The sequence below is a fragment of the Arachis ipaensis genome, chromosome B10, assembly GCF_059453495.1.
Source record: "Arachis ipaensis isolate K30076 ecotype BB chromosome B10, ASM5945349v1, whole genome shotgun sequence".
Lineage (NCBI taxonomy): Eukaryota > Viridiplantae > Streptophyta > Magnoliopsida > Fabales > Fabaceae > Arachis > Arachis ipaensis.
In genome coordinates this window covers 8563762-8580749 of record NC_142435.1, presented here as the reverse complement: position 1 = coordinate 8580749, position 16988 = coordinate 8563762, and the positions used below count along the sequence as shown (strand labels likewise).

The window sequence follows — 16988 nt, the reverse complement described above, 5'->3', positions numbered from 1 at the left end:
ACTTGGAAAAAAAGGAAATCGAAAACAAAATACAGAACATAAAGGCATCATGATAAGGACATCAAAATAATGGGTTCTTGGGCAACATAACTTAATCAAGAGAATTTATTGCCATTATGATTCTGATCCGGAGTGTTGGTGAGAGTAACTTTGCAGCTAGGAGAAAGGTATGTCCTATCAAGAGTCTTGGCCTGTTCAGTTAAAAGTGTCTTTAACCTCAGTTTCTCCCTACCTTCTTGGCAGATAATTCTGGTATCAGCCGCATCTACTTTAACAGCAGCTGCTGCCATAGTAAGACGTTGCCAAAATGCCTTCATTGTCTGCAGGGCTTCCTCGTATCATGTTGAATTATACACTATTTGTCTCTTTAAAACCTTTTTTATCACGGCTATAATTTCTATCAATGTAATGTGGTACAATACCATGATTTTGCTGATCCAACGCATGAAGCTCTTCAGCCTTTTGTAACATCAATTTCTCCTCCTCCTCTTGTTTTTGTTGCTTCCACTGTGTGGGATGGCCTACAAGCTTTCTGTTTTACTGTAAACATCAAAAGCACATCGCTACTTAACATGTTGTGGTATTCATACCATGGGGAAAAACATAACATAACCAATTAAACCATTCCAAGATATAATGTGGTATTCATACCATACCCGGTAAAGTGCCACTTATAACTCATTGATACATGTTAAATCCCACAAACTGATGCTTACACCTAAGCTAATGTGCCATCCGAAAATTATCTTTAAAATCAACATACAATACTTTCATAGTGATATTAAAATGACCATATCTTATGATCAACCCAACCACAGAATTCGCTGTCATTAAAAGGCTAACAAATCTAGTTAAAAATTCAGGAACATTACATACTCAACACACTTTAACCCACATACATCCCAAGACATCAGCATGACCAATAATACATACTTGCACCGTTAGCGACCCAAGCGAAACGACCACTTGCGAATACCTAGCTATGTATAGATCGAAACCGCTTCAACGATCACCACCAAACAATTCTCCCTTCTTCCTACCTTTACGGACCCTGCATGCCATCATGAACACATAATTTTCATCATATTAATTTCACACACTGTCCAGTACCACCAATTCTTGTACACGTGTTTGCAATATTTTAGAACAACATTCATACCATGATACATCCACTCTAGGGGAAGGTATGTCTGAAGTGAATCATGGTTTTCGTGCTTACCATGTTAATAGTTTGTGATAACATATTCGCACCCTCGCCCTGGGTTCACGGTGCTGATGTCGGTGGAGTATTGGGACAGCGGGTCCTTCGATGACCAAGACAACCACATGTGCTGCACTTACACCGCTTGATACCCCTAGACCCAAGAGGTTCATTACCACATTCTGTGCCTTTTGTCCTGACACTAACAGGATCCCTAACCCTTCCCCCACTGTTGCTAACTCCGGTCCCAAAAACTGCAACTCGTAGTCCATTTGTTTTTTCAAGCAAGCACGTATCCTCTACAACCTTAGCTAAATACTGCCTGAAGTCCTCATCCCTAATACATGCTGCTTTTGCTAACCGCTTGCAGTGCTGGAGGAATGCACCCAATCTACTCCAATACAAAACACCCGCATCACCATATTGGCTGCTTAACAGTTCGTAACAAAGATCTTCCTTCGCTGCTTTGGACCACCGCGCCAACACCAGACTTTTAGGAAGGGAATCAATGTCTAACCTAACCAAAATTGCTAGTATGTGAACACAAGGCAAACCGAATGACTCCATCCTCAAGCAACTGCAAAAAAACTCCTCTTTCCTTTTCATATGAACCACATCCCACCGTGAATTCGGTCTTCTATACTTCTGTGTCACATACACACACCTATCCTCACCTTCGATGCACTCCAATATGGTGACCCGAACACACCTTTTAAGTGACTCACGATATCCTGAGAAAATTTTCCGTGTGAAGTTTATTGCCCCTGACTTTTCTAACTCCAGGAACTGCGTTTGAAGACTGGCATCCCGTACGATGATCGGAAGTCAAGCTCTTCTTCATTGTTCCTCAAAAAGTCTACACATCATTGAAAATTGGTTACAAACTCAAGTATGTCGTATCGCCTTTCCACAAATCTGCCTAACTTTGCGTGCAACGACTTACACCGAGATGTTGTGCGGAGCCCATCATAAAACTTGCCCCGTATGTAAGCAGTTGCCCATGAAGACTTCTTCTCGTATACGTCCTTGACCCGCTCTAACTCCCTAACCCCACACTCCTCCAGCATGGCATCCCAAAGCAACTCAAACTCCTCAACCTCAACATCGGCAAGCATGCAATGTCTAAACAACGATGTGAATTGGGGTTTACACACATTAACCGTCGCATTCTTCAGGAGGTGCCAAGCGCATAAGCGGTGGTGAGCATTAGGAAACACTTCCTGAATAGCTACGCGCATTGATCGATCGCCATTAGTTATCACCGCTGTGGGTGCTTTACCCCCCATGCATTCCAATAAATTTCTTAAAACCCATACATATGATGCAATTGATTCGCATGAAACCATCGCAGTTGCAAATACACAGGTCTGGTTGTGATGATTAATCCCAGAAAAAACAATTACTGGCAGATTGTACTTGTACTGCCCGTAAGTTGCATCGAATGCTAGTACATCTCCAAATACTTTATAATCATCCTGGCTTCGTCCATCACTCCAAAATAGATCGTACATGTGCTGCCCCTCACTAACCTCGTACCTCCAATACAATTTCTCATCCGTCTGGGCTGCACCCTCCAAAACCCTCAACGCAGCATTCACGTCACCATTCTCCATCGCCCTTTGTCGCCTAACCTCGTTGTACATATCTCGCTTTGTAAATGGAACCAAATTAAAACCACCCACCTGTGCAGCAATAGACTCATAGATCTTTGGAATTGATATCCCAACTTGCCTCATGCTTTCCATGTGTGCAATATCAACATCAGACATCTTACTGTGTGTAGGTAGATAGTCCACCTACTTCATAGGCAAGAGCTCATGGTTATGTTCCTCCACAAAACGAGACACAAACCATCTCCCACTATCCCCTTTAGACTTAATACGTATCTCCACAGGACACCCGCAACGAGTCACCACCTTGTGCTCCCTCTTCTGATCCACCTTTTCTAGCCACTTCTTGTCTCTGAACCCTTGTCTATTACACAGATACGTGTAACGAACAAAATCACCATTCTTATTTTTCAACTTCTCCCCTTGTCACATCGCAAAACCCTTTGCCCTACTATACTCTTCATAGAAAATAGTTGCTTCCTTTGGACTATTGAACTCCATCTTAAGTACATCTGCCACAGTAACCCGTCCTGCATTAGATATCGTGTTGGTAGTGCCTTCACTCTGCTTATAGCCGAAACCCTCAAACTCATCCTCTTCCATTCCTATGTCAAGCATTTTTTCCTGCACGAATTCACAAGTTGACATGTTAAATACCTTCCACATAAGCTTATAAATTTTGAATAACTCAAAAGAAACCCTTAAAAAAATTCTTCACCTCACACCCATACCCAACATCGTGCTCTTCAATTTTACATAATTCGTACCTCCTCATCGCCGGTCACTGTAGCCATTTCACCAGCCGGATTCGAATCATCACCATTCCTGCATCCCATTTCATGAACTACTCTACTACATGATGCCATCTCCCAAACGCTCCTTCTTCCCTCACGTCGGATATGCGCCCGTTCTACTGTCAACTCTAACTAAGCAAGAACATAACAAACCACAGAATCCAACATCATGCAAATACATATCAAAAACCATACATCAACATTCAATCTCAAACGATACCTGTACTAATTAACATACATCTACATACTCATATGCATGCAACATGCATATTTCCAGCAAATACATATGCTAACATATATAACTTAGCTCCAAGTAAAAACCACTATAAAAAATAAGCAGCTTAAAGATGCAATGATATTTAAAATAAAAAAGGAAACAATAACACATGTATATTAACCTTTTCAGTTTGACAATTAGGATCACAACTATGATTAATCAAACGGCCCAAGTTTCATTTTACACTTGCATCTATCACCTAACAAACTAAGCACGGGTGATTAGCAGAGTAGAACAAATACTATCATAAAAACTACTATACAATGTAGTAAGCAGACATAGGTGTGACTCATACCTCACTTCCATTAAAGGTCATAAAATAGAAATGTTTATGACCTTCAAACCATACTCTCTTTGTCGTGCCTTATAAGCATGAGTATCAAGCACCTGTATGGACCATAAAGATTTGACTATACAGGTCACCATTTGCACAATTTCTGTAACACCAATGCATAAAGAATTCTACAGTACACATTACACAGTGCATCAATGCACGAAAGATAAAACACAATTCAATGAATATGGAATCCAATCTTCTCAAAAAATCCCGTGTCTTTACAAAAGAAATTCAATTATTGCTACACAGCAGGTATCTTTTAGTAATTGGTTACAAGTATATGACATCAAGTTCAACATTCTAACTTGATCAAACACACACCCTATAAACCTTCATTATTACTAAACTAGCATGAGGACCCGTGCAGTTGCATGGGATTACAGTCTTATGAACATATTGAAAAATAAACTATTTAATATATCTAAAATATTTTGGACAAAGAATCATACCTGATCTCAATATTATAGTTTAAAAAAAACCATAATAATTTGATTGTCATTACAAGAAAAGATAAAACAAAGTCAAATACTACCTCTTTGTTTAGAGCAACTATTCACACCATATAACAAAAGATTACATAGATTAAGTCACAAATTCACCCACTGCACATTAACTTTCAAAGTATGAAAAGCGTAAACCTCAAAACATAATACATATCCCAAAATAACATAAAAAAGTTTCAAACCAGCTAATGTACTACTTCTTAGTTACAGAAACTCGAATCAGCTTATCCTCTTTCGAAACCATCTCAAACACACATGAATCTCTGGTTTTAAATTTGTGCATTTTCACAAAATCTTTCCATTTAGGACTAATTTCGTATCCTCGTTCTTTGCCTTTACTTTTCAAAACATGCATTTCAAAGCTTGTAGTAATCTTTGATTCCTCAACAATGAACTTCCAATTTTTTTATTCTCCTAACTCAATTAGTAACTTAGCAAATTGATTCGGAATATACTGCAAAAAAAATAAATAAATAAAATTAATTCCAAAAAAATTAAAGTAACAAATAAATATGAAACTATCATTATGCAAACTTACAACTCGATCAGCCTTGAAATCATGCTTAGTCAATGTCTTGCAATGATGTAGAACAACGTATCTTTTTATTTCAATGATAATTTATAAAAAAAAATGTCATCAAATTAAAAATGTAACAATCAAACATGTAAAATGATGTTATACAAAATATTCTAAAATAGAAAGTAATTCTTCTACCTAATACATTTTGATTATAACAAACTGAACTACTAATTAGTTTATACAGAGAATGACAAAATCAAGAACTCATATAACACTAGTATAATATTAAATGAACATACCCTCTCTTTTTTGTCTTTGATCTATTCTGAACAGCGCTTGTTTTTGAATTCTTTTTGACAATTCTTTGCATCTCAGGACTACAAGTGCTATTAATAAAAAAAGAGAAAAAAATTCAATAATAATTGAAAAAAAAACAGACAACCGAAGAAGCAAATAGCAACATGATATTATACAATGAATTATAGACATATTTAAAAAATATATATTAACAAATATAATAATTGAAGTATAACATGTACAAAATTAACAATAATTAAAAAAAACTGTAAATTCTAACCTTTTCAAATTCTCATGCATCCCATTATCCTCTATACCAGAAACAACATCATCCAATGCATCAAAGTAGTTTAACCCTAATTTATCCTGGATAACTTTTAACAAAGATATCCCAATAATATCTTTTACATATTGAGATTCATAAAAATTCATATAGATTGGATTATTTCGCTTATCTAAAGAAGCCATAAAAAATATTCCACTTGTGACATACATTAAACAAATCCTCACTATGCTTCTGAAGTTATAGAAAGCAAGTAACTTCTCTACTTCAGGTGAAGGTATCTAGATTTTTTTCCTCGAGTTTTTATTTTAAGCTTGATGCAATTGTCACAGAGATCAATTAGGATAATTTCATGTTTCAACTCAGCACCATATCTAGCAATTATTCTATCTAGAACCAACACATCATCCTAAAAAAAATATTTATCACATACATTTAATTTATTATGATAGATTTTATTAATTTTGTTACATGTAATTTATCTGGTTTTTATATGGTTACTAAAAAAAAGCACAAATTATATATTAATTTAAATGTGTATCCGTCCTTTGTATGCACCGAATGTAATTCTTGATTCTTTATCAAGTGGCAAATGTTGTTTTGGCCAATGTTGTTTTGTGCCAAAGAAAAACGCCTAAAATAACTCCATTCAGTATGTTTACAACACAGAACAAAAAATCATTAATAGAAAACACAAATAATACATTGTCTACCTTTTGCGATCACTTCTACATGCAAAAACACTCATGTTGGGAGAACAGTATTTAAAAAACTTCTTTGGTTTATCTGCAAACAAACAGAAAGAAATCAACAATAGTAACTTTTTATTAATGTAACTTTTTTTATAACAAAAAAGGTGATAATAATAGTAACAGTACAAATGAGTTATTTCAAAAAACAACATTCCACCTTGTCACAAAATATGTTTGGACTCCGCATATTCAGACTTGAAAAATCAACTTATGAACTCAATCTTTTCAAAATCCAAAATTTCACTTAATCAAATTAATGAAAGGAAAAATACCAACACAGAAAAGACATGCAAAAGAAGAAACAACGAATAAAAAGTTGTGTATTGGGAGTACAATGATTAGGGTAAAACTTTACTTTGTTGTAGTCTCAATTTGTCAACAACCCAAAAGAAAAAATACTGTCTGCGAAGAAGCTACTGGGAACATTGTTATCAGACGAGTCGCGGGTGCTGGCATGCACTGTAGTCGACGACTCTGTGGTAGGAGGTTATGCGGGTTTATTGTGAAAAAAGTTGGATCTTAGAGTTTCTTGGTTGAATGAGGTGAGAAGTCAGAGAAAGATGAAGAAGGGTCACCAGATTCACTTTTGTTTCCTTTTTCTTTTTTGAAGGGGTGAGGAACCGTGGCTTTTGGTTTTCTTCATCTGCTTTTGGTTTTTCACTTATAAAGTAATTTTTTTTAATTTTTATTTAATTAAGAAGACATTTAATATAGGGATCAATTTTTTATATTTAATTTTTAATAGATCTTCTAATAATTATAACGGATAAAAAAGTTCTTTAAATATATGAATTATTTTTCACTTACCAAATAAAATTTTACATTGTTCATTTACCAAATAAAATTTTACATTTTACATTTTATATACAAAAGTGCATATATTAAAATTCGTTAAATATTCGAAGAAACATATTGAAATTATGATTAGCTAAAAAAGGTTTAAACCTTTTTTCCAATAATAATAATAATAATAATAATAATAATAATAATAATTATTATTATTATTATTATTATTATTATTATTATAACTACTAAAAATTTTACCATTTTTTTATGTTGTATTGAATGTTAATTATAGATATAACTATTTTCTTTATATCTTTCAAAACTGTGCAAATATTAACCATGAATGCGAAATTAATAATAATAAATATCATAATAATAACAATGTCACATATTACCCATATTAAATTGGATATATTTTATTTTTAGATTATATGATAGTATATTATATTATTTGAAATTGAATTTAAAATACTTCATCAAAAAATTAATTTTCTATTTTCTCATAAAGATACTATATTGACAATATTTTAATATTCTAGAATTTTAATAGTATAATTATTATTTTCCATTGTAATACTATTATTACTATTATTATTATTATTATTGTTGTTGTTGTTGTTGTTGTTGTTGTTGTTGTTGTTTTGATACTACCAGTATAAAAAAATATTTGTTTACAGATAATTATAATATGTATAATGTTTTTCATTGTATAAGAATATATACACTATATTAATAATAAAAAATAACAAACGTAATTTTTTTATGCAGATAAAAAAGATCTCAATTAATTTGATGTACCACTGACAAATTAAAACAGTATTAAAAGGATTCAGAATGAAAAAAAAACCTATTATTTGGCAAATTTAAAACATAGGTTGTCAAATATTCAGAGAAAAAAAAAAGAAAACAAAAACATGTCCAGTACAATGAAACACATAAACAAAAATATTTGTTTCTGCATAATAATAGATAAATAGCCATTTTTAAGTAGAAATTAAAATTTTTTGATCTCCAACTGTATGTGATGGTCCCGTATGGAGGCTAATCTCAGGATAAGCTTGTCCCTCCTCTTTAACTTGTATAATCTACAGCACTCCTTCCACTCAACCCCAAATTTTCACTCTGAATTTCTTCCGCCACTTCTCAGGAGATGGAAAAAAAGATATTTTCCCTACATTGGAAGGTGGACTAGTTATCTTTCACACAGAACCTTGCCCAGATGGTTTCAGATATGCAACAAACTTAGTGGACAAGTACTGTAATGAATATTTCATATTTAGGGATTCAGGAGGGGTTTTCTACATAACCAATAATAAATACAAACTTAATATTTCGTAAGTTTCTTAAAAAAAGAACTGACTTCATTAAGGATATTTTACTAATCGACTTGCGCTCATGTCTGAATATCTCATGGTCTTCTCATAGTAAGGAGATCGAGGATATCTACTGTAGGACACATAGACATTTCAGTCACTATAGTAAAATATATGTCTATTTACCACGATGCTAAAATACAACTTAGAAAAAAAAAGATACGTACCATTACCGATTGTCATGAAATCTAAATAATGTTGACAAATCTAAGGAACTTTATACTAAGTAATTTACCTATTGGAACCATTTGTACCTGCATACATTGCCATTTAGTTGTTTGATCCTTCAAAAATCCTTATAAACACTGTAGAAAAAATCTAATATTTTATCTAATATAAAAAAAGAATTTTTTATAATGATTAAATAAATAGCAGCAGCAAATGTTAACAAAATCAGGAACAAACAATCCGATCCAAAGAAAAAAAATGAAATCACTAGAAGTGTGAAAAAAGAAAATCAGGGAAGATGGCGCAAATTGCAAAATGTTGGAGATCACAAGCTACAGATTGAAATTGAGAAACATTGAGTCCGAGTGATTCTTGAGGGAGAGAATCGAGTCTAATATAAGGAGTAGAAAAATCATTTAATTGTGACTTTTGGATTTTGCCTTGAACGTGACCCATCAAATTCTTTAAGCTATGATTTAAATATTTGCAGATAATTATCATGAAGCATATTTAACCTTTTATTATACAAAAATACATATGTCATCAAGAGAAGTATATATATTAAAAATTATAAGAGAACGAAAAGAAGTTATTTTTAAATAATAAATATAAACCTGTATACACTAAATTCTGTCAAGTATCTGAAGAGGCATACTAAAATTAATTGTCAGCTATTAAAAGTTTAAATCCTTTTCAAATAATAATAACAATAATAAGTAAAAAAAATCCTTTTTATCATATACTAAATGTTAATTATAAATATCACCATTTTCTTTATGTATTTCAAGACTCTACAATTATTAGTTATGAGTGCAAAACTAATAACAATAAATATCACAATAATAACGTCACATGTTATCCATATTAAATAGGATATACTTTATTTTTAGATTACATGATGATATATTACATTATTTGAAACTGAATTTAAAATTGTTATGAAAACCCTAATTTTTTACTTTCTCATGAAAAAACTATATCAATACTAATTTTATGTTTCTAGCATTTTAATACTATAATTATTATTTTTCACTGTAATATTATTATTATTATTACTATTTTAATACTAACAATATAAAAGACTAGAGCAAATAAGCAATACTCTTCATCACATTACTATTCTAATACCAACCTATTTTGGTTGAAGAAAATCTGAATTGAAGCATGATCTAAAGGAGCATCAATATGCAGTACATCCTCCATTTTCCAACAGATTTTTAATGCAGTTGTCCGAAACTCTTTAATCAAATTAAAGAATACATATTTATATCTTATTTCTAGACACAAAAAGGTAGGTAAATAAATAAAGATACATGACTTGAACTTTAAAATATAAGACAAATCAACAAAGCAGAAACAATTTTTCAACAGTTGATGCTATAATAGATGTATGTATACACTTTTTTTTTTGCACAGCAGTGATCCCTGAATTAGATTATTATCACAAAAAAGAGATATGTTTTCCAAGATATTGGTTACAATAAAAAATTATGCATCACCACATTAGTGATAAAAATAAAGTTATGGTACAAAAGAAGAACCCCAACTCAAAATATCATGTATTTTTCCTTCCTTTTATTATGAAAACAAAAGAAATCCAACAAAATTTGAAAATTTGACCATAAATAAAGAGCCATTATTTAAACATAATTGAAAAATATGAGATATGTGCAAGGGAATCGGAGAAAAATAAATAAGAAGTGACAAGCTATAATGTAGCATTCAAAAAGAATAGGTAAAAAATGTCATACCTTTTAGAATACTGCCAGTACATTCATTGTGCATATAGGACACAGACGGCATTATATCACGAAGCGTTCTATCCAATGCCTCAAAAGCCAACTTATTAGTCATTGGTGCTTCGTCCCAAATAATCAAAGCAGCACATCGAATCAATTCTGCCTTAGCACTATCTTTTGAGATTCTGCAAACAATATCCTCATTTAACTCAATTGGAATGTTGAACATTGAATGAGCTATCTTACCCCCTGGTAACAATAATGCTGCAATTCCACTCGATGCAATATTAATGACAATTTTCCTTTCAGATCGCAACCTAGCTGATAATGTCTTGTACAAGAAGTTTTTCCAGTTCCGCCGAATCCATATATAAAAAACCACCCACCTTCTTTGTTACAAACACAATTGACAATTTTCTCATATATAACTCTCTGTTCTTCATTCAACTTCAATAAATTTGAATCATGTTCCTGGATTAATAAAGCAATATCATATTGCATTTTTCGTAACAACATCGAGTTACTAAATTGAGAAACCAATTGCATATCTGGACATGGCATACCAGCATAATCTCTTAATGACTTTCTATTATTTTGGAGCAACTTCCCAATCTCAATCAGATAGAAAGTCTGTAATTCACTTTCAATCATTTGTAATTCTACAATTACAAGTTGCTTAGAAACCCAAAATAAAGATTTAGCATCTAGATTTAAAACAAACTGTGTGTCTATATACACATGTGTGCACGTACAGACACGCGTGCATATTAATCTATACATACACACGAACAATTCCTATTAGACAAGTTTCACAATGTAATAAAAAAATTATTCCTGAAAATCCAAGTTCTCGTCGTCTATAATAAAGGATACCATTAGATAACAACTTCCAAGTCTCCTTCCAAACAAACAATGGCCGCATAATAGAATCAAACAACAACAATGTCACAAAAAACTTCCTTAATTGCTCTCCCGATGACAACTCAGCAACTTCTTTAATAGCATAAACAAATTCATTATCATCAACCAAAAAACCCATAGCTGAACATGGATCTTGAAATGTATCATATACAATTGAATTAACTGTTCTTATACTTCGGAAATTGGTGCAACCTCTTTGAACATTCAACAATAATCGCATGTAAAACAATTCAACTGTAGATGGATGAGCAAAACTTAATCTACCAATTGAAAACCGCTTTTGTCTTGGCATCCATTCCCTAGATTCTGGATCATATACAAATTTACTTGGGTACTCAACATATGTCAAACATTGCCCTTCAGCATATCGCCTATTAGCTAACATCCAAGCAGTAAACATCGTCATCAAATCTCTATCCCGAGCAAATACTGAACTAACAATGTCACTATCATCAAACACAACATACTGTTGACTTGGAGAATGAAAAGTCAACCGCTGCATAGCAGGCCATCTATGATGTTTATCATAAGCAAATATTCTCCATATGGACTCTGAAGGAGAAAGATAACGACATCATAATACTGTTTAATCTCATCCAGAACCTGCAAATTTTGACAACCACTCGTTGATTGGTCCATTATAGCAGTCAAATGATCAGGGCCCTTGTTGACATACTTAAAAAGATATTTGATAACATTTGACTTGTTACAAAACTCTAATTTTATGTGAGCCTGATATTTCATTAACAATAACGGATTATAAGGTACTACAAATCTGTTATCAATATTTGTACCGCTCAACTTGACAGTAATGCCCATGTCACGATGTTTATATACTGGATACCCATCATCATCAAATGTAGTCTCATTCACAAACTGCTTAGGGTAAAACTTTGAACATTTACCATCTTTCATACAAGGAGAAGTCGGTCGTATTCAACCACACGGACCATGAATCATATATTTTATGACCATCCTATACAAATTAGAAAATGTTGCAAGATTAGGTAATTCTGCACAAATTAATTCATCAACAAGTTCAACATTCTGCAACGTGTTTCTTCTATCAAGCCAAAGGAAAAAATGTGCATGGGGTAGACCTCTTTTTTGAAACTCGATTGTATACATACCTACATAAAATAACAACTAATAAATCAATAAATATAAAAATAAATTATACAATAAAAACAAGTTATTATAAGTTTGTCCTAAAAAAAATATAAAATCAAAGAAATAGAAAAATATACCAGCATTGAGAGGACCGAAAAAAGTGCCACCTTTAAGGTCAGTTAGAAGACACTTCAGGTTAGCATGAAAAACTCGACAAGAAATATCCGGTCTATCAACAATTGGAATCCCTTCACGACGGGTATATCTTTGAAATTCAGGCCAATTTGGATTACAAGTAATAGTGAGAAACAAATCAGGATAACCATAATGCTTGCAAATTGCCATAGCATCCTGGCAATTATTAAACATATAACGTTTATCACCTGTAAATGAAGATGGTAGTATAACCTTTTGTCCCAATTGAGGATGCTTCAACATCACCACGTTGCATAGCTTCCTCTATACCATGCAAAAACTCTCCTTTAATTGTACTTTGTTTCTTCCTAATTTCAAAGAGTCTCTGTGATTCTATCAAAGCAAAACAATCAACAAAAAATTGTTGGAACAACTTCCTAGCTTTGTGAATGATGCTTCCCTCATCTTCTCTCATTTGTAATCGAAAACTCACAAACTCACGCAAAGACATCCTCTTCCTTTTTCCACGTACATAAGTATTTTGAACCCCTCGATACGGGATGTTCAATTGATACCCATCCTCACCATAAGGAAAAAGTAAAGGATACTGTAATGGCAAGTATAAAGCATGAGTTTCATAAATCCGTTGCAATTGACCACTGGTGGACTAAACAATAACATCACAACCACGGTCGGATGATTCGAAATCTCTAACTATCAAAGCAGCAATCTCATCACATGAAGGATAATTGTAAATTCTTAGATCATGTACTTGCTGAGAAAACAATCTCAAACAAAATTCTTGCGAAGGATGATACTCATAAAATTGTCGAGCTCTCCGAAACAATTGGGCTATAACATTGTGTTCATCAACCATTTGCATTAGACTAACTATCAATTCCTTATCTATTTCAGTTGTTTGCCTAAAGAAAGACATAATATAACAATTCATTTAAAATATCTCTAGCCCATAGTATAAAACAAGAAACTAAAAATGATACACATATAATGGAAAATAATCATACTAATAATCAACCATAGAAGTTGAAAAGAACGTACCCAAAAATTCCCTAGCGATTGACTACTTCGTGCTGTGTCATAGATATATAACTGTGCAAATTTTGGATTTTCACCAATAGTTGGTAGCAAACTCCCAATTCCATGATAAACTTGCCCATTTATGATAAATTGAGGCAGTCCACTACCATCATTAATTGAGTCATGCACTTTACATCCAAAAGAAGTGAATGCAAACATACTATTGTACGATCTGATATTTTTTTGAAAATGCAAAGACTTATTATCATGACCATCTATAAGGTTACACAATAATTCTAGAGGCCTTTGCAAATAGGGTAGTTGAACTTTTCCTTTCGAGCAACAAAGTGTAAATACTGGTTGATTTACTGTTGAATATTTTTCAACACGCTCTAACAACCAAAAGTTTGCCCCACAAAATGAACAAGTGTAATCAGCATCACCAATATCAAGACACCTTGTATAGATTTCAAACAGAAAGAAAAAATCACTGCAATCACCTTACACCACAAACACACTGAAGAAAATTAGTATGAATAAATTAAATAGAACGATAAAAAGAAATATTATCATAGAACGAAACAAAAAAAAAAATACCTTGAAGCTCACTTTGCAAAAAAAGAGGATGATCAATCAGAGAACCAAATGGATTACATGAATTTATGGAAGGATCATATATATCTGATTCATCTGTTTTTTGGAAAAAAAATGATTATGGAATAAGCATAATTAATCTTTGATATTTTAAATACATGTTACACACATATTATTTACAATACGAAATAAAAAAAATCCCCTAGAAAATAAAAATAAAATTAAACATAGAATATGAAATAAAAAAAATTAAAGAAAACTAATATTCAAGATATATTAAATTAAACATTACTACAATCACCACGACTACCACTGTTACTATTATTATTATTATTATTATTATTATTGTTGTTGTTGTTGTTGTTGTTGGTATGAAACTAAGTTTTATAAAACACACATGAATACACGAAATATAAGACTATGTTATAAATAATTAAAATAGAACTTAAACATATGATAATACCTGAAACTAATAAATTGTGTTAGACCGCTAGAATCTCGATCAACACCTACATCATCCGATATTTAAAATAAATTAAAAGAACATTCAAATAAAGAAAGAAACAAGATAATAGTAAGAAAAATTATAAAAAACAAGAAAAGTAAAAAAGAAAGCCCATATATAAAAAAAATCCATAGTAACAACAACAAATATGATAGGTGAAAAGGAATGAAAATCTACAATATTTAACCATTAGGAAAAAAAAAAATAACTTATAGTATTTGTGGATGTAGTGCTAGTTAATGAGCCAACAACATTTCCTACAAAATATCACAAACAACAATGAGCACGGCACAATATATATCATATGTAACATTTAGTTGAGAAATACGTGAAAAAATTTACCCGAACCATGTGAATGTTGAGTTCTTTGACTTCGTTTTCTTTTTAAACATTCTTTTCTATATAACCTTGTAGAAGCACATAAGTGAGACATTTAAACTTGATTTCTCTCACAAAAATAATAGAAGATAAATACATCACTATAGAACAAAAAATCTTCAAGATGACACTTGAGTAATTTTTTTTTTGTGAAAGGATACCAATAAATCACTTCAACAAACAAAACTATACACATATATATAAACACACACATATATAAATATCTATAAATTAAAGCTACAATAGGAATGAGAGGAAAAATGTAAAACCTAAATATTTAATATTAATGTGAGGCTAATCTAACAAAAATATGTAGAAAAGGTGACTCACCAACCATAGTATCTAAGCTATACCTAATAACACAATATACCTAGTACATAGCTAGATAAAAGAACAACATTTAACTCATAATTCCTTGTTTGACACTGGCAGTAATCTTACATGTTTATCTTTAACGTTGACAAAATTATTATTATTATTATTATTATTATTATTATTATTATTATTATTATTATTATTATCTTCTAGCTGGGACAGTGTAAAAAGAAAAATATCTTGATAGAATACTCGAATAACTACAAAACAACACTTAAGAAAATTAAAAGTACACAATATATTAATAAATAGAAAAGCTGCTGGATTTCATTTAGTCTTGTACTTTCACAAGAAAGTACATACATATATATAAATAAACATCATAGGTGCAAATTTCAAAATAACCTAGAATCCATAACCTGACCATATCGCATCATTTATATAGGACACTATGTACAATCCCTAGCAAAGTACAAACAAACAAAAGGAAACTATGAAACCATGCTAGTCTTTGGACACAGCTCAAAAAATAGATGGGACAGAGACAACATCTTCATATCTGATTGAAATATTGGATTCAGTGTATATAAGTTAACTACTTCTTAGATTAGTAAACTATTTCATAGTAACACCAGTAGCTCCATTAAAACATCTCAAAGATCACGGTTCTTGAGAACCTTGGAAGTTGGGCCAAGCTCCTCATCAGCAACATCATCAAAAGCTTTTTTTAGATTTCTCTTAACCTTTCCACCCCTAGGAGGATTGTAAACAGTCTCTTTCTTGATCACATGAACAGGGGATCCATGAACAGCAGAAAGTACACCCTATAATGCAAAAGAATAGAATAATTGAATAAATGTAAATAGCAGAGAACACGCATCCATATAGATTGACAAATCATCTTAATTTTCCAGCCCGATTAAATTGATTATCCTCCATAATTCATGGAACACAATAAATAATTTAACCAACCAACACATTCATAATTTAAATCACTTCCAATAAACAACTTACCGTAATTTTCACCGGAGGAGAATTCAAGAGGACCTCAATTTCGAGGCTACACTCCCTATTAACAAGTACATTATCATCAACAAGGGAGTGCTACGTTTTCTTACTTAACCGAGCACTCCACTGGAGCCACACTAAGCAACCCTGACCCATGCCATTTGAACCAAACCATCCGGATCTACTCTTCTTCAAATCCAAAGCAAGCAAAGCCCATTATCATCACTCAAAGGCACAAGAGATAGTTAGAATAGGAATTTCATTTAATTGTAATTTATTTTTAATTTCAATTTCATTTTAATTTTGTGAAAGCCTATAAAAAGGCAGCAGTTTCATTTCAAGAA

General features: G+C 32.1%; 1 protein-coding gene and 1 pseudogene across 1 annotated transcript; both read right to left on the bottom strand.

Moving 5' to 3' along the window:
* Positions 1–1264: 1264 nt before the first annotated feature.
* LOC107620061 (protein FAR1-RELATED SEQUENCE 5-like) lies at positions 1265–3330 on the bottom strand (annotated as a pseudogene).
* Positions 3331–3563: 233 nt separating this feature from the next.
* Positions 3564–16819, bottom strand: LOC110268334 (uncharacterized). Its single transcript, XM_088488555.1, has 18 exons — positions 16755–16819; positions 16651–16705; positions 16314–16460; positions 16056–16098; positions 14442–14534; positions 13866–14344; positions 13339–13413; positions 12809–13022; positions 12534–12691; positions 12165–12437; positions 11514–12057; positions 11027–11299; positions 10653–10889; positions 5820–5940; positions 5542–5628; positions 5261–5321; positions 4219–4269; positions 3564–3737 (listed from the first exon to the last, which is right to left on the bottom strand). The coding sequence occupies exons 1-18, from the start codon at positions 16817–16819 to the stop codon at positions 3564–3566; spliced, it is 3150 nt and encodes a 1049-aa protein (XP_088344681.1).
* Positions 16820–16988: the final 169 nt, after the last annotated feature.